This window comes from Diadema setosum, chromosome 2, assembly GCF_964275005.1.
Source record: "Diadema setosum chromosome 2, eeDiaSeto1, whole genome shotgun sequence".
Taxonomy (NCBI): Eukaryota; Metazoa; Echinodermata; class Echinoidea; order Diadematoida; family Diadematidae; genus Diadema; species Diadema setosum.
In genome coordinates, this window is record NC_092686.1 from 37,360,831 (window position 1) to 37,380,107 (window position 19,277).

Genomic DNA, 19,277 nt, shown 5'->3' on the forward strand with positions numbered 1-19,277 from the left:
GGCCAAGGACTTGAGAAGGGATGATGAATTTTTTACCATAATTTCAGAAACGATTCAATTTTGGGGTCATGAGGTCAAAGACCATAGGTCATAGAAGACATACATTAAGTGTAAGCTCTCAATAATGGTGTTTAAGGTAATTGCCTACAAATGGTGATATTTTAGTAATGGCTGCTTGGCTGCATCTCTTCTTTGATTTGGTTTGATTTGAATGTATTTCCACTTTGTGTTCACAAAAGTAACGTAACAAACATAAATGTATGGGTTACACTGATTATTACTATACAATAACATTTTCTCTTCTTTGTCTTACAAAATAATTGAAATTGGTAAAATAATGACATGACTTATTCCTTTTGTTGTTGCTTTTTACTCGTGTTTATGAGGATTTTTTTTTTTTTGGTGTGTGCGGTGTGTTTTGGTGTGTTTGTGTTATCTTATTTTTGTTCACATAGAGATTCCATAATTAACACTCTTTTCGCATTGATTCTCAAGGATCCTGCAAGCATATTAAATGGCAAACATATCTGTCTTAGTCAAAATCATCAATGTCGAACAAACTTAGTTTTAGAAGCAATACTAAATGGTTCTTTCATTTCTTTGACGATGCTTTGGCAGTAAGAATGATTCAACCATGAAGCTTCTGCCTTTTATCATAACGGTGACATGGAAGAAGCACGGAAATGTATACACTTTCTTTCCAGTGTATTGACATTTTATGCAAAAGACATTACGGTAATACATTGGCAATGTTATAACATATAGAGTTTAAGTTCATAAGTTACCCCTATAATCGATGTGAACTCATCCATATTCAAACGCTGTAAATCTCGAAAGCAAGACTAAAATGTTGTACAAAATCCACTGTTGTCAAAGTTATTTTGTTTACGTAAGTCTGAGAAAAAGTCCTTCAACATTGTTTCCAAACCCACCTCGATCGTGGATGTAGGCATCCTACACTGCAGGCGCTATCGTTTAATTGTAGACAGTATTTAATTATGACCTAAGTCCGCAAATGAAATAAATCATAGTAAAATGGGCTAAGCTGAATGTGAAACTTTTAAATGTGACTTTTTAAAAGATTCTCATATGTAAGTAATAGACATTTTATCTTAAATCAACGATTGTTTATTTATCAGTATGACTCTATAAGAATTTGCTCTTAATTTGTAATCATTTTATAGTTATGTCATTGATTCCTATTGATTTATGAGTTGCTTCGCATTTAGAAGTTAGACATTTTTATGTGATTTCATGATATATTATAGATGTGGAAAAAAACGTATAGTAATACACCTTATCATCACCCTTTGTTTCATTCAGAAACCGTTGCTTTGTTAAGCTAAGAAATCTTATTACTTCACATCGTTCTTCAACATCCGCCGATGTGTTAATACCCAGTGTTCTATCATGTCCACGATTTTTAATCATGATTTAAATTCATTATTATTATTATTATTTGTATTAGCCTTAACAACATACATTACAAGTTATGAAACAAAGCACAAAAAACGAAATCCTGGCTAAATTATATTGATCATAGTTATAGTGATAGAAATATAAGTCGTATAGCAATCTTTCAGTTCTGCCTTACTTGCTTGTCATACTGTTGGTGATTGAAATTCTGTTTGCTCAAAACATGGAGTCGGTTGTTGTTTTTTTACTTCAATAGCATTTTTCATGGACTCTGCACTCGTCACATGACTTTTTTTATTACATGTTATTCAAAGGGTTATGGGAACAAAAGTGGCAGATAGGCTTCAACACTTCCAAATGCTTCGTTATGACTGTCACTCACAAGTCAAGACCCCCTCAGTTTAGTTACTCCATGGGAAACAACACACTAAGTAGAGTCGATCATCACCCATACCTTGGAGTTGAGTTGACATCGGATCTGTCTTGGACCATGCATATCAACCAAGTAATCAACAAAGCCAACCGTCAGCTTGGTACACTGAGAAGGAATTTGTACAGCTGCGACATACAAAGTGTTGTGTATACATCACAATTACATGTAAAACAATGGTGTATATTCATGTCATGTCAAAACGACTGGTTACAAGACTAGTGTGCAAATAAACCAGAGACACACATGTGAACTGCAGACAACTTGTGTCATGTCTTCTTTAATGTCTACCCTAAAGACATTACACAAACCAAGGCCAGAGCTTATATCACTCTGGTACGCCCACTCTTGGAATACTGTCAAGCAGTTTGGGACCCAAGTCAACAAAACAACAAACAAGCAATTGAAAAGATCCAAAAAAGAGCTGCAAGATTTGCATGCAACAATTTTGACAGATCAGCTGATTGTAACAAATGTGATGAAGCGACTGGAATGGCCGGGAAAGCCTCGAGAGACGTAGAATCAAATCTCGCCTTCTCGTCTTCTATAAAGAGACCCAAGGATTAATCCCCACCAGCAATATTAAACATGTACAAAGCTCCAATTCGACTAAGAGAAAACCATCCACAAGGTACTACTCCAAGAAATTTGTGTATGACCATATAAGAGCAAATAAGAGCTGCTACCGGCAGTCTCTATACCCAAGGACAATCCCCCACTGGAACAACCTCCCAGATAATGTAAGAGAAGCTTCTACAATCCAAAAATTTAAAGACCTTCTTGAAAATATCAAGTTTGAATAAGATATGCCTCCGACTCAAGCATATATTGCTACCTACATGTACGGGATAGCCACACCAGGCGTTTGTACATCAACGATATCAAGATCAAGATCAAAGACTTTCTATTCATGCTTGGAATTTCCCAACTCAAAAGAAATCCAATCAATAATCAGGCCATGAAGATAGCACAATGACACGATTCGTTGCAATGTCAGATACGTTTCCCTTTTGAATTCTTGTTTTTGCTTCCCATATGCACTCTAAACACATACAGGCAGGCTTACATTATGCTCGTTGAATATCCCCCAACTTTTTAAGCTTTTTTATTTAGAGAGCTGCTCCCATAAAAGAGCTTATGATCACGGTGAACGTAAGTTCTGCCTGTGTTCTGTGTATATGTAAGCGAGTGGGTGAACGCGTGGCTCGCGGGTGCGTGTATGAGTAAGGACTGAAATCAGTATTGTATCAACTACGTGCCATTGTATGGGATATCAACGTTCGCTTTTCATTCGGTCAGGTCTCATGTTTTGAACGAGACGGTCACCGTTCCTGCGTGGGAACCATCACCGGATGATCGTAATGTTTTGAGGTTTCAGCTCTCACCCGAGCAAAAAGTCAATAATGAGATATTGCAATCATTCATCGTGTCCCGTCATCACATCTTGTGTCGTCCTTAAATCATTTTTACACTTTCTTCTTAAATATCAATCTCTGTTCATCAACAGTGTTTACATGTGTGCTAATTCATACCCATTACCTTTACTTGTGAAATGCAATCAATATGGGTCAGGGGTTATCTTCCACTGCATGGGCAGGGTAGTCCCTTCCCCATTCAATGACACATTACATCAGATATGATTCATTCCTTGCTACCAAAACAGTGATCGACAATTCGTGTTCTTAAATATGACAAGATGTAACACACACACACACACAGACACACACACAGACACATACACATACAATGAGTGGAATATATCCGTAGAACTTCTCTCAGGACTTCGTACTATCTCCAGAATTCTTAAACTGGACACCATGCCCTCCCCCCCCCCCCCCCACCTATAAGAATCTGTCTTTCAGGAACTAGAACTGATAGGGCTGGACCTATGTATAGATACAATGATGACTGTTCACAATTTCACGTTTGTTCATGGCAGATCTGCCCCCTAAAAAACAAACAAACAAATCCACACACACACGTACACAAACAAACAAAAACGGGGCTGTGGGGCGGAACAATTTAGACCCTTTTTGTATAATAATTGTTCCTTTCTTTTCAAAATGATTACATTCAAATTTTCATCAATCTGGCAGGTATCGCTAGGGTAATAGAATTAATATTTGTACAATGGGTACAATGACCCACTTCAGGGCCCCCAGGGGCTCCGGAACTCCCAAATTGGAGAATCTTCAAAGATATCACCTTCTCTAAAACATACACGATATAAAGTAAAATGCTTTATAGGTAAGTAAATCTTGCGCGTGCTGTTCCAAGTTTGTTTATGTCAGATCCAGAGCTATACCCCTGTTATTGCGGGAGAGTGGGAGAGGGGTGCATCAATCAATTGATTTTTCACATTTTCATCTTCTTGAAAACGCATGATCAAACTTGTCACTCAACTTGGCAAGTGGATCACTATAGGGTAATATAACATAAAGCCTATGATATTCTAGATTATTGGCTCCACTGGCATGATGCCACCTTTGGTGGCCTCCAGAGGACCAAGAAGCTCCCACAGTAGAAAAACTTCACTATACATTTTTCTTCTTTTCTTCTTTGTGTTCCACGTTTGCATGCCTGGCTCAATGGACGGCTTGCCAACCGTGTAAATTTTATTCAAACGCACAACCCCTCACAAGCCGATTGATGAATCGCAAGAAAATATAATAAAACAAAAAAAACATCCCAAAACAAACAAGCCAAAGTACAAGCGTCAAAGTCATACCTTTGTAAAAAGATTTGCCATCACAGCAAAGCTTGCATTTTTATGTCATTTAATTGATTTGATGTGATTTATTGGCTTGGGCATTACCATTGTGTTTATATATAGTATTATGTATATTTATATATACATATATTTATATATATGCACATGCTGTTGATAATGCAATTTTGTATCCATTCGATTCACAAAGTTTTGTGTAACGAAAGTGAACACATGGGGTACAAAACATAATAGAAAAGGGCTGAAGCTTGAGCATAACTTGATTTGCTCGCAACCCTTTTCATAATACATATACAAAGAGAAAAAACTGGGAGGTGTGATTTGCGTATTTGCTGCTTTCAGAAAAGGTTTGCCTACTTGTTAACATAAAATAATGTTCAGCACATCGTTCAGTTTCTGTTCTCTATTCATGATATTGGCACTTCTGTTAAAAAGTAATACATGGCTGTGAAAAACAGCATTTTCCAAAAAGCTCCTATGTTTTCTGTTATGAGAATAGATGTGGCAGACAGGATTTACACTACGGTGAACAACTACAAAACCCCCCAATAAACATGTACATTAGTGGGGGTGCTTTCAAGTTTATTATGCCCTTGGGGAAAGGAGCAAATCACGGACCATTTTTTTCACATTTTGGACTTCTCTTTCGAAACGCATACTTCGATATAGTTAATAACGCTATTTTCTACGAACTTGGCAGGTTTTATCGATAGAGGCATATACAGATCCAAATACACACCATGCCTCATTGGTGGCCCTCAAAGCTCCCCAAGTTTGCTAAAATTACAAGGAGATAATAACGTATTACTATTTTTCTCAATAAACCGTAACTGTAGACGATTTATTCTAGAAACATTTTTATTATAACCGTTGTTCACATTTTGTATATCCAACAATACTTAAAGGCATAAGTTACCATATTTTGCAGATAAAACAAAAACCAGCATTAGTGCTTCAAAATAGTTCTAAAATGTGAGTTAGAGATAGAAACAACCAATGGAAAAGTTTGAACATTTACAATCAATGTTAAGTATTGTTAAAATTAATATACAAAATGAAAACAATAGTTGTAATGAAAATGTTTCCAGACTAAACCGTCTACAGTTATGGTTTAATGAGAAAAATAGTGATATCTCCTTATATTTTAGGCTTTATTGCAAAAGAATTTATATGGTAGGACGACAACTGACCTACGCATATCCATCAATAGTGATATCTTGAATATTTTTTAAATCACTGCTCCCAAAGGTAAACAGTACCTTTAACACTGATTATGCTGATTGACAATTTAACAAAGGTTATTTCTTATGCCTAACTCACATTTTAGAACTATATTGAATCACCAAAGCTGGGTATTTGCTTCGTCTGCAAATGGTAAATGATGCCTTTAAAACCTATTTTCTCCTCTTCTTTAGAATACTAAACTCTCTGTATCCGTAACAATATTCATAACTGTATAATTTTGATGCACATATACATGTAAACTCGCAAGCAATACCATCTGATGCACGACTAAGAGTATGAGTATCATTTATAAAAATGATACACGAATTGCTTCGTTGGTAAGGAACAAAATCCTTCAATGCTGACAGGCAAAAAAAAAAAAATCTTCATCACACCATTAATGTTTGCTCATTGCAGAGCAGTAAAGGGGGTATCTCACTGAGTTGCGAATATTTACGAGCGTAAATAGCGAATTGTAGGGAATTTCAGGATTCGTTAATACTTGCGATCAAATTCGCAAAGAGCTTTCATGGTCGTAAGCAGGTTTTTTGGCAACAAGAAGAACAAAAAAACGCTTACGACCATGAAAACTGCGAAATTGATTACAATCGCTTACGAATTCGATTGCAACTGTTAAAGAACTTTCACGGAACCTAAAATTCCGTAGAATTCGCTATGTTCGCAAACATTCGCCGCTCAGTGAGATACCCCGTGAAAGCATGTGTCAAAAACACAATTTGATTGCATGCTGTAGAGAGGCCCCATGTTAACAAAACATATTATACAACGTCCAAGTAGATCCTTGTAATTTGATTGGAGGATTGTTGGCGACGTGATATTCAATACGTACTCCATTCAACGCGCCGTGCAATTTTGGTTCTATTTTTGCGTGCAACTTGGTTCGATTTTTTCGTTCTATTCCACGGTTCGAGAAATTGTACGGTACTGCATGTACTGTGTGTTGCATATTGAGGATCGCATGCAGCTAGCGCAGTGTACGTGTGCGGTACATGCATGCGCGTATGTAGGCCTACGTAGTGCTAGTGTACGTGTATGAGCGCTAGCTGTGACCTGTATCTACACTGATTGCACAAGCCAGAAAGAGAATCGCAGTGGATCCACATGTAAGTGTGGCTATATTTTTCATACATATATAGACTTCTAGGCTTATTTAGACCTACCCAACAATCCTCCAACCAAATAACAAAGATCTACTTGGACGTTGTATAAAGCAAATAGTGTATGGTTTTACTCGTGCAATGGAACAAGATTTCGCACTCGGTGAAAGATGAGGCGCACTATTCAACTCGGATTCGCCTCGTTGAATAGAACGCCTATATCTTTCACCTCGTGCGAAATCTCGTACCATTGCACTCGTGACCATTCACTATTTGTATAATATCGAATGCCAAATACACGAAATCACACAGTTACAGATGATGAACTCCGTTTGTTGCGACACGGATTGACGCCTCCGGCTCGGGGCGACAATATTTGACGGAGTTGGCGTCACGGATTGTCGTCTGGCGACAATCCGTGACGCTTGTGCAGTTCCCAATTTTTGACCTCGATGGCGACAATCTATGATGCCAAAAAATTTGTTGCGACAAGGATTGTCGCCCCGTCAAAGATTGTCGCCCCGGGCTCGGGGTGGTTGCTCCGGTGTTAAGCTTTGGTGGGATGGGTATGACTGGTAAGTTATGCGTATGTGTGTGTGTGTGTGTGTGTGTGTGTGGTGTGTGTGTGTGTGTGTATTTGTTGTGAGCTGCATGGTATGTGCTGTGTATGATTTGTAGGTGTATGAGTTTCCGTATAGTTGTGTGTGTGTGTGTGTGTGTGTGTGTGTGTGTGTGTGTGTGTGTTTGGAGTATAATAATACAATATGTAGAAACTGTGCATCTGTGGTGGTTGTATAGTGGCAGTGGTTTGTTTGTTTGTGTGTATACGTGTGCCTGTATGCGTGCGTGTGTATGTGGTATATAGTGGCGTATGTGTATATCAAAGGGTATGTGATGGTGCGTGTTTATGGGCGCAGTTTTGTGCCTGCATGAGTATCTGAGGGGTTTGGTGTTCGTGGGCTACGTAGGCCATACGTAGTATGTGTGTTGTGTGTGAGCGTTCGTGTGTCTACGTAAAGCCCCAGTCACATAATGCTCTGCGTCCGGCGTTTGGCGACAATTGTCGTCTGGCGACAATCCGTGACGGGGGCGACAATCCGTGTTGCAACATCCGTTCTTCAAAACAGCTTGAGATCATGAAGGGTCGTCAGGCATGAAGGTCACATGAACCCACAACAAAAAGCACACGTGAAGAGATTCTTTTGTGACACGCGGTTCTTTCAAGTTCGCAGAGATACACCCCATTGGACTCCTCATTTTAGACATGTCAGAAACTTTGAGCGTGCTACAAAGTAATGGTCTCAATACGCTATATATATGCACTGGCCATTATATTGCTATGAGAAACGTTACACTCTCTCGAATCTCTCTTTCGGCGCAATTTATACTATAAGAATAATTAAAATGCCCATTCGTTTATAATCACTGATTTTTGACACCAGGACTTCGTTGAAAGGGAATTTGAGAGAATTTGAGAGAATCTGGATTTAGCCAAATCGAAAAAAAAAAGATGTACTGATGGGGTCTTAGTCGTATTCAATGTCACATTTTTCTTCTTTTTTTGTTTCTAACTATTTTTGTAAAGATATATCACTACCTGTTGAAGAATGAGACCATTCCCAACGTTGAGCCAACTGTTTTTCTATGATTAAAAGTTAGATGTCTTGGATCACCATGTTAAAGTTAACAAAGGCGTTGTTTGGTAATTGGGAAGGATATATTTCTTCGTCAATAGGTATTTATCCATAGCTATACATCTTCATGATTGTGCTGCCCTTTGTTCTTGCAACCAGCAAACATGCAAAACTTTATACTTTATCAGCGGTGAAGCTCTGTCGGTAGGGCGTCTACCTCATGATCAAAAGGACCCCGGTTCGATTCCCGGGTCCCGCTGAGCAATGCTTCGTGTAATCATACCGTCCCCTCTGGTAAGAAGCAAAACACTCTGTCCCTTGGATGGGACACAAAATGGAGGTCCCGTGTGTGAGAGAGTTACTACTCATGCACGTAAAAAGATCCCGCTTCATTTATTCATTACAAAGAAACAGGGTGTTTAACCCAGATGGAAATCAAACAAGCTAACAAGCCAACAAACTAAAAAACAAATTGATTGAATAAACCTACATTACTTTGCTTTATATGTATATATATATATATATATATATATATATATATATGAATAAAGATATCATGAAAGCCCTTGCTTTGGAATGATGATAATACAAGTGACCATTAGTCAAATATAAAGCAAGATGTTCCAAAGCAAAATAATGATAAACCTAAGATTTTTTTTTGTCTGAAAATGTTACGCTGTATTCGAATTTTCTTTTGCAGAGTTGATGCAACCGAAGAAGCGCTGTTTGACACCAATTGATGGCGTTCATGTTTTTGAACCAGAATATGAAAGCCTGTACGTTTTTAGAAATTTGTGTTCGTTAAGAACATCTGACTGAAATGTTGTTTTCGCAAACTATAGATATGTTGTCTGCAAGTGAATAAGTCGGTTTAGCGCTTAGAGATATTTCATGTGATAATGCGCTATATAAATGTTGTGAATTATTACTATCATTATGTGTATAAGGTATATTTTCATTTACGATTTTGCACATGATAAATAATACTTGTTTTTGCGCCTCTCATAATGTGATGGTTTTGTCAGATATTATTACCTTCTGTGTCGTGTGAAATGTTCTAAAACTTTTTCAACAGAAACGCTTGAGCGGTTTTCTCAGCATAAAAAATTCAACATGTTTTGAAAAAGTTTATCAAGGTGTCAAAGTGTGTGGAAGAGGTAAAAGCTGAGGCAAATCAAATCGATCAAATCTATATGACTTCATTTTTTTTTTCGGGTATTGCAGTGTATAATGTATTTTTTCTGCCCCCGCTATTCTATCATTGACATTAAAAGGCAAGTGCTGTCTGCATAGAAAGACACCTTAAGCCCCAGTCACATAATGCTCTGCGTCCGGCGTTACGTCCAAAAAAGTCATTTTTTTTTTCTGCGGACTCCCGCGGATCCTTTGCCGTCACCAGGAAATTTGTTCAAAACATACGGGGGGGAAATGCGGGCAATACGAACAGATACGACCAGATGCGAATACTTGCGTCCACTTGCGGATATTCTTACGGATTGGCACGTAATAGTTTTGAACACTTGCGGAGAGTTGCGGATATTTTCGGATAGTTACGGATAGTTACAGATTGTTATATATAATTGTGGACAATATGGTTTTCTCTGACGATCCCTGCTAAGTCAGTGTATTATGACAGCAAGGCTATCACATATTGGACTGTCTTGCATTGTACACTGGGGAAAACTGAAATTGAATGACGTATAATACAAGTTGTGAAAAAATCGTAATCCTATAATTTGCTTTACAGTAATAAAAGGTATATGAAGTTTTGAACTTGAAGTTGCAATTTCATTTGTGTAACTCAATCTATTATATGATTAAGCGTCATAAATGTAAAGAATACATAACATAATTATACCACAAATAAAATACAATATAGATTGATATGTTAAACATTAGAGAAGCAGTCATAGAATAGACAAACTGTGGTTACGCTGTCATTGTGCAGCGATATTCATGACTTTTATACTGTTATGGGTTATGTTAAGGAGAGTTTTATAACAAATCAATGCTTATCAAATTTCCAGAAAAAAAGACATTAGGACTTTCAAACACCCCTCCGACGCACAAGTACTATATATATATATATATACATATGTGTGTGTGTGTGTGTGTGTGTGTGTGTGTGTGTGTGTGTGTGTGTGTATGTGTGTGTATGGAGCCTATAAAGTGGGTAAGATTACAGAGAAATATAGGTTTTCCCGGCCAATTTCGCACTTTTGTCAGTCCATTTGATTAAAGGTTCATTCAATTTAGCGAAAATCCTCGGTCACTGCACATTCTGTCATTCAAAATTGCAAGTTGGTCGTTCAATTTAGCATTTCGATCAATGAAATTTGCACGTGTGCCTTTCGAATTCGTAAAACGGGCATTCAAATTGGCACGTGCTCTTCAGTCATTCAAATTCGCCAGCACTGGCCGAAAGGGGTATTTCAGTCATTTAATTTCGCGTATGGACAGTCAAATTCCAAACATGTTCATTCAAATTAACGTCATGTTATTTCTTTTTTGAAAAGGTAATAACATTTAAACGCGTATTTCTATGTGACTTTTTTGTTTCATACACGCACTGTTAAGCAGTAAAAGTATCATATTTTTGACCCTATTCAACTCGAGTTTGTTGTTCTGTAACGCCCCCTTTCTTTCATACATGTCATTTTAGGCCTACATGTACCAATACTACAGATTAACTTCATCTTCTTACAGTCATGACAGCACAAGTTAGATATAGACGTATTTCTCAAGAAGAAAGAAAAAGAATTATAGGAACATTTGATGATCATAACCTTGACTTCCTAGAACTGGCCGACACACTCAGAATAAAGCGCTCAACGGCCAGATAAGTTGTGGCCACATGATGCACTATCTTCGGACTAAAAGACTCACTAAACAAATTGAAGAAAAAAAAACTGTTGCCAGAATCTCTAAAATGAGTACGAAAATATGAAATGTAATGACGCTTGCAAAACAATAACTTTGTTGAAAAAAAAAACTGAAGAAAGAACCAAAGCATAAACATGCGTGCTAAATTGACTGCAAAAGATGTTAAATTGGATGCCCAAAAATGAATTTGAATGAACGAGTGCAGCATGTCCGTGATCACGTGACTATATCATTCTAAATTGAATGAAAGAATAACGAAAAGGTGCTTGTTTTACGAATTTCAATTGAAAAAGTGTTGATTAGAATGAGGAGAAATGTAATTTGAATGTTCCAAAATGAATTTGAATGAAGAGATCATGAAATTGAACTACCGAACATGTCATCTACGCTAAATTTTGCTAAATTGAATGCAGCAATTAGGAATTGGACTGACAAAAGTGCGATATTGGCCGGGAAAACCTATATTAGATTCGTTCTCATTTTATATAGTTATCGTTGTCCCACACCTTCCCCGGTCAGAAAAGTGAATAAAATGCTGTCACCCCATCCCCTACCCAAAATATTGCCTTTTTCGAAAAAATACATATTCAAAGAGTGCAAGAAAAAAAAAGTTCAGCACAAGGGACAACCGATGTCATGAGTAGGCCTATGGGTGCCACCTGAAATGATCATTTTATAATTTGACCATGCGGTTCTGTCTCTCCACCGCTCCGTCAGTGTTGTAGCATTCCTTCAGGTAAATGCGCTGCAGCTTGGCAACATGAGTTGTGTGGCTTCCCACGAGTCTCTGTGTTCCCATGCGAGTGGAAAACGGAAAACGTCGAAGGACGTAATCGTCCGCAGCATCCGTAACTGTCCGCAAATATCCGTAAGCGGACGAAAGTGTTGTGATACGTTAACTTGCGGTTAATTTCGGATACTTACGGTAGACGTAAACGAACGCAAACGGACGGGAGGTAAAACTTTTTGCGGATGGTCTGCGTCCAAGCTACGGGTAGTTACGTTCAGTTACGGATAGTTACGTTTGGTTACGGTTACTTGCATAAGTTTGCATCCGTGGAGTCCCTCTGCGAAATTTTGAACATTTCAAAATTTCGCAGGCTTGCCGCCGTCATTTTGCGTTTCTTTACGGATGAGTTACGGACAGTTACGTCTACATACGTCCCTGCGGATGCCCGCGTCCACGCTGCGTCCCCCTGCGTCCACTCATTCGTATCTATCCGCGGCAATCCTTGCCGCCAGCCCTCGTCACGGATTGTCGCCAGACGATAATCCGTGACGGGGGCGACAATCCGTGTCGCAACATCCGTTCTTCAAAACAGCTTGAGATCATGAAGGGTCGTCAGGCGTGAAGGTCATGAACCCACAACAAAAAGCACACGTGAAGAGATTCTTTTGTGACACGCGGTTCTTTCAAGTTCGCAGAGATACGCCCCATTGGACTCCTCATTTTAAACATGTCAGAAACTTTGAGCGTGCTACAAAGTAATGGTCTCAATACGCTATTATGTATGCACTGGCCATTATATTGCTGTGAGAAACGTTACACTCTCTCGAATCTCTCTTTCGGCGCAATTTATACTATAAGAATAATTAAAATGCCCATTCGTTTATAATAACTGATTTTAGACGCAAGGACTTCGTTGAAAGGGAATTTGAGAGAATTTGAGAGAATCTGGATTTAGCCAAATCGAAAAAAAAAAGATGTACTGATGGGGTCTTAGTCGTTTTCAATGTCACATTTTTCTTCTTTTTTTGTTTCTAACTATTTTTGTAAAGATATATCACTACCTGTTGAAGAATGAGACCATTCCCAACGTTGAGCCAACTGTTTTTCTATGATTAAAAATTAGATGTCTTGGATCACCATGTTAAAGTTAACAAAGGCATTGTTTGGTAATTGGGAAGGATATATTTCTTCGTCAGTAGGTATTTATACATAGCTATACATCTTCATGATTGTGCTGCCCTTTGTTCTTGCAACCAGCATTATAGATACTGGCTTAAGTGGACATAACTCGGTGTGACTCTTAGTCATACTGTCGGTTGAAACTTCCATCTACTTTCCTCACAGTACATTCGCCCTGCCACATAATATTAAAGCGTCTATGGCCCATATCCACACCAACTGTATACTCAAAAAGGCACAAGCGCATAGAATAATTCTAGTGAACACTTCTACAATCCATCCAACAATCACGGCGTTTGTACGCTTTTAGGGTTAAGAAAAGGAAGAATGTCACAATATACCAAGGGCAATGCAATTGTTGTTTTCTAGACATACTGATTTTCTCCTAAAATTTCCAGCTTGGCTGCAATGGGTCTGGTTGAATGTAAAGAGAGAGAGAGAGAGGGAGAGAGATAGAGGGGGGGGGGGGGAGAGGAAGTCAAAGAATGAGCCTAAAAAGTACGACGAATATAAAGAAGTTGAGGGCTGAGTTTGAGTTTTAGTTTGAGTTAATTTAATTTCAACACCGTGGCTGATCTCAGCCAAAGGCTGTTCGTCGATGAGTATTATTATCATCCGATAATCATAGAATGCAACATTTTTATTATGTCATTCATTCCTTAATGAGTAGTAAAATGTGATATGAACTGAAATCGCCAAATTCATTTATTATTGAGAAAAAAATAACAAGGCAAACAATCATGCAAAACTTTATACTTTATCAGCGGTGAAGCTCTGTCGGTAGGGCGTCTACCTCATGATCGATTCCCGGGTCCCGCTGAGCAATGCGCTATATAAATGTTGTGGATTGAGCAATGCTTCGTGTAATCATACCGTCCCCTCTGGTAAGAAGCAAAACACTCTGTCCCTTGGATAGGACACAAAATGGAGGTCCCGTGTGTGAGAGAGTTACTACTCATGCACGTAAAAAGATCCCGCTTCATTTATTCATTACAAAGAAACAGGGTGTTTAACCCGGTGAAGTGGTCCCATCATACAACTGGACCGCATGGAAGATCAGGTATTGTAGCTTAATATGGGCTATCCAGCCATTTTCTCAGATGGAAATAAAACAAACTAACAAGCTAACAAACTAAAAAACAAATTGATTGAATAAACCTACATTACTTTGCTTTATATATATATATATATATATATATATATATATATATATATATGAATAAAGATATCATGAAAGCCCTTGCTTTGGAATGATGATAATACAAGTGACCATTAGTCAAATATAAAGCAAGATGTTCCAAAGCAAAATAATGATAAACCTAAGATTTTTTTTTGTCTGAAAATGTTACGCTGTATTCGAATTTTCTTTTGCAGAGTTGATGCAACCGAAGAAGCGCTGTTTGACACCAATTGATGGCGTTCATGTTTTTGAACCAGAATATGAAAGCCTGTACGTTTTTAGAAATTTGTGTTTGTTTGTTTGTTTGTTTGCTTTTATTTCTGCATTCAATCAAATGCAATTTGAATGCAAACTTCAAAAAGTACAAAGACAAAGAATAACAAGTGCAGTGAAATAAATCGATAACAGTACATAAATAGATTCACATAGGTGATTGCATTGAGCAATGTTGATACACAGAAACATGAAATAAAATATACAGTATTTTTCAGTAAACAACAGAGATAATTGAATGCAGGAGACCACCATCATAAGCGATTAAACTTGAAATGGATGGAGGCCTCATAAAATGACTATCCAACGACATAACTCTCTTGGAGGAAGGTGATCAGGTGAGTGCAGTGCAGTTGCAGGTGAGAGTGCAAGATGCAGTTGAAGGAAGAAAATAGAGATTGACAATAAGATGACAATCTATACTATAAATATTTGTTAGCTCAATTGGTTTGGAGAATATAATTGTATCAAATATCGTTTAAGTGAAGCTTTCAAAGAATAAATACTTGAACAAGACTTTATATTATCCGGGAGATTATTCCAAATATCCGGACCCGAATATCTTATAGATTTATGTGTCACTAATAATTTGGGATTCAAAAGGTGGAAATTTCTACATATACGAGTAGGGTACGAATGGACAGAAGTATTGAACCTAAACATGTTATCAAACGATGATGGAAGTTGATGATGTATATATTTGAACATAATTACTGCTACTTGAATAATATTCAAATCAAAAACCTTCAATGTTTTAAGCTCATGAAATAAAGAATCAGTATGAGCCAGAAAATGCGATTCTGTACAAATACGTATAACTTTCTTTTGTAATTTAAATATAGAATTTATTTTGGTAGAGCCGCAAGTACCCCATACAACATTGCAATAACTTATATATGGGAGAATTAAGGAATTATATAATAGAAATAAAGTTGAACGAGGAAGAAAGAACTTCAGCTTGGAAATTATCCCTATATTTCTAGAAATACACGTTGTAACATGATGTAAATGCTCATTCCAAGTCAAACTTTCATCTATATATACTCCTAGAAATTTTGAATTCATTTTCTTTTCTAATGGGATATCATCAATGTTAATATGTATCAACGTATCTTCATTATGAGAATGAAGTTTGAAATGAATAAAATGAGTCTTTTTTATATTCAAAGAAAGTTTATTAGACTTAAACCAATTTGATACGTTCCTAATTTCAATATTTAGAGTGTCATTTAAAATCTTAAGATCTTTATGAGAATAAAATATATTCGTATCGTCAGCAAATAGAACAAAAGAGAGAAGAGAGGATGTATTTATAATATCATTAACATAAAGAAGGAATAATAATGGGCCTAGAATTGAGCCTTGAGGAACACCACATTTAATTAAAAGGGGGTCAGATTCACAACCATTAAAAATAACATATTGTCTTCTATTAGTTAGATAATCTTTAAGCCATAAATGTGCTTGTCCTCGAATACCATAATGACTAAGTTTCGTGAGTAAAATAGAATGATCAAGAGTATCGAATGCTTTACTCAAATCACAAAATATACCTGCAACATGTTCTTTGTTTGCAAAAGCACTCGTAATTTTGTCATAAATTTGTATTAGTGCTAAATCAGTTGAATAATTTTTTCTGAAACCATATTGATTGGGAATAAGTAAATCATACTTATTAATAAATTTAAGAAGTCTATTATAAACAATTTTTTCTAAGATTTTGGATATACTAGGCAATAAAGAAATAGGACGATAATTGCTAATTTCATGAGGATCATCTTTTTTATGTACAGGATTAACTTTCGCTATTTTCAGCAGATCAGGGAAAATACCTTGTGATAAAGAAAGATTAAATATATAACTTAACGGTTCTGCGAGTGGATAAACTATTTCTTTCAATAACATCATACTTATTTTATCAGAGCCACAAGATTTAGAGCTATTTAAAGATTTAGTGATACTAATGATTTCACTGGGACTTGTTGGATTAAGATAAATAGACTCTTGATTTTGGTCAAAAAGATAATCTGTAAAATGAGCAGAAGTATTGCTAATTTTAGTAGCAAATTCCGGACCGATATTAACGAAAAATGAGTTAAATGAATTAGCATACATATTGGGATCATTTATTTTAATACCGTTTAATGTGATATCATCCGTTGGCGGAGAATCAGGCTTTTTACCTAGGACCTCTTTAATAATTTTCCATGTTGCATTAATATTCGAAGAAACCTTTTTCATTCTGTCAGAAAAATATAATCTGCGGGATAAACGAATCAATTTTGTCAATTTATTTCGATAAACTTTATACATATTCAAATTAAATTCAGTTGGGTTACGAATGTGTAACTTATACAAAAAATTACGAGTTTTTATGGATTTCAAAATACCTTTTGTAATCCAAGGATTTCTTGGTTTATTTCGGTTAATTTTTATTCTGCATAAAGGAATATTATTTTCATAATAATATAATAATTTATCATTAAAACATTTATATGCCAAATTAACATTGTTAATACTATAAATATTTGTCCATTCCTCTAAAAATAAATTCTGTTTCAATAATTCTACATTACGTTTTGACTCTTTATAATACCATATTTTATCATGTAATTTATTACGACCCACTTTACATTCACAAATTGAAAATATTGGTAAATGATCAGAAACTTCAGAACATAATATACCCCCCATAATTGTATTATTATACACATTCGAAAATATATTATCAATCTGAGTTGACGAGTGTGGATTTATCCTGGTGGGTTTATTGATAATTGACATAAACCCATATGAATACATTAAATGCATAAAATTAAGGGAATTATTGTTATCGGATGTGGGCGAAAAGTTAATGTTGAAATCACCAAAAATAAAAACATGTTTACTTTCATTACCTATCTTATGGAGATATAAATCCAATTCATCACAAAATAATTCACAATTCAGATCAGGAGGTCGATAGATTAAACCTATAATAACATTTTTAGAGAGTGGGTTCTCAATTTCAATAAATAACGTTTCTGCATATCTTAACGTGATTTCAGAACGGATTTTGAACTGTAAATTTTGCGCAATATAAAACGCAACACCGCCACCCCTTTTTCCTTGACGATCAGCCCTAACTAATTTATGATTGGGTAAATTAAAGATATCTGGGGAGTTTTGATGTAACCAAGTTTCACTTATTCCAATAACAGAAAATTCAAAATTGTTTAAAGAGTGCAAAAGATTTTCCAAATATTCAAAATTTTTATTCAAACTCCTAGAGTTTATATGAAGAAGTGAAATATTATCTGAACTATACGATACAATATCATTGAATTCAAGGGGTGTGTAATATTTACTGTCGCGCACAGGCATAACGTCATCAGGAATATCGGGGGTATTCATATGTGACGCCATTCTGTAATACAGAAATGTAAATTACCGGAGATTTGAGAGACAACAACTGCATAGGTGCTAATGTGCATTTTGCAAGTGCATACTACTGTGCAGGTGTGTGTACAAAGTGCAAATGTGTGTGGGGTTTCAATATACAATATTCGTTAATATACAATATTCGTTAAGAACATCTGACTGAAGTGTTGTTTTCGCAAACTATAGATATGTTGTCTGCGAGTGAATAAGTCGGTTTAGCGCTAGAGGTATTTCATGTGATAATGCGCTATATAAATGTTGTGAATTATTATTATCATTATGTGTAGGTATATTTTCACTTATGATTTCGCACATGATAAATAATAATTGTTTTTGCGCCTCTCAGAATGTGATTTCTTTTTCAACAGAAACGCTTGAGCGGTTTTCTCAGCATAAAAAATTCAACATGTTTTGAAAAAGTTTATCAAGGTGTCAAAGTGTGTGGAAGAGGTAAAAGCTGAGGCAAATCAAATCGATCAAATCTATAGGACTTCATTTTTTTTTTTCGGGTATTGCGGTGTAAAATGCATTTTTTCTGCCCCCGCTATTCTATCATTGACATTAAAAGGCAAGTGTTGTCTGCATAGAAAGACACCTTACTGTTATTTACGCACAAAGGGAAATCAATTGTGTATAAAATTACCTGCAAGGCCCTAAATACGAAACACTGAGGTCCTTCCACACGTTATTGCCTGTGGTCTAGCTTGGACCCCATTGACAACAACACGCTGATAGGTGTGATCTTTCATCTGGCACCATGCATTCAATCAAAGATTCAGCAAGGCCTTATAGATGAATTCTGTGTAAGAGAGTGACATGTAAATATTAATACAGTTGATCAAATATGATTTTTTTCCACGACTTTTGCTATCACTCGTAAAACAGATATTGCTTTGTTATGTGACCTACTCGTATACGCCTTTATAAAATGGAAATGCGAGATTTTTTTTTTTCTACGACCACGACGACAATGGAACTAGATTTTCCTCTATTGACGCAATGCAAATGTAAGTTTACGTTTTCTATTCATATTCAGCAAAATATTTCTAGAGAATTTATTGC

General features: G+C 36.4%; 1 protein-coding gene across 1 annotated transcript; it reads right to left on the reverse strand.

Moving 5' to 3' along the window:
• Nucleotides 1-1,843: 1,843 nt before the first annotated feature.
• On the reverse strand, nucleotides 1,844-18,200 carry LOC140244756 (uncharacterized). The gene is made up of 2 exons (XM_072324377.1): nucleotides 17,069-18,200; nucleotides 1,844-1,974 (listed from the first exon to the last, which is right to left on the reverse strand). Exons 1-2 carry the CDS (start codon nucleotides 18,198-18,200, stop codon nucleotides 1,844-1,846), a joined length of 1,263 nt encoding a protein of 420 aa, XP_072180478.1.
• Between the last annotated feature and the right edge of the window lie 1,077 nt (nucleotides 18,201-19,277).

What these genes read in the sequence shown, in the direction of transcription:
- LOC140244756 (XM_072324377.1), bottom strand. Translation starts at nt 18,200, where the DNA reads ATGGCGTCACATATGAATACCCCCGATATTCCTGATGACGTTATGCCT. An exon ending in TAAATTGACAAAATTGATTC is followed by an intron (nt 1,975 to 17,068) that starts GTTTATCCCGCA and finishes TGTATGTCGCAG; the next exon opens with CTGTACAAATTCCTTCTCAG.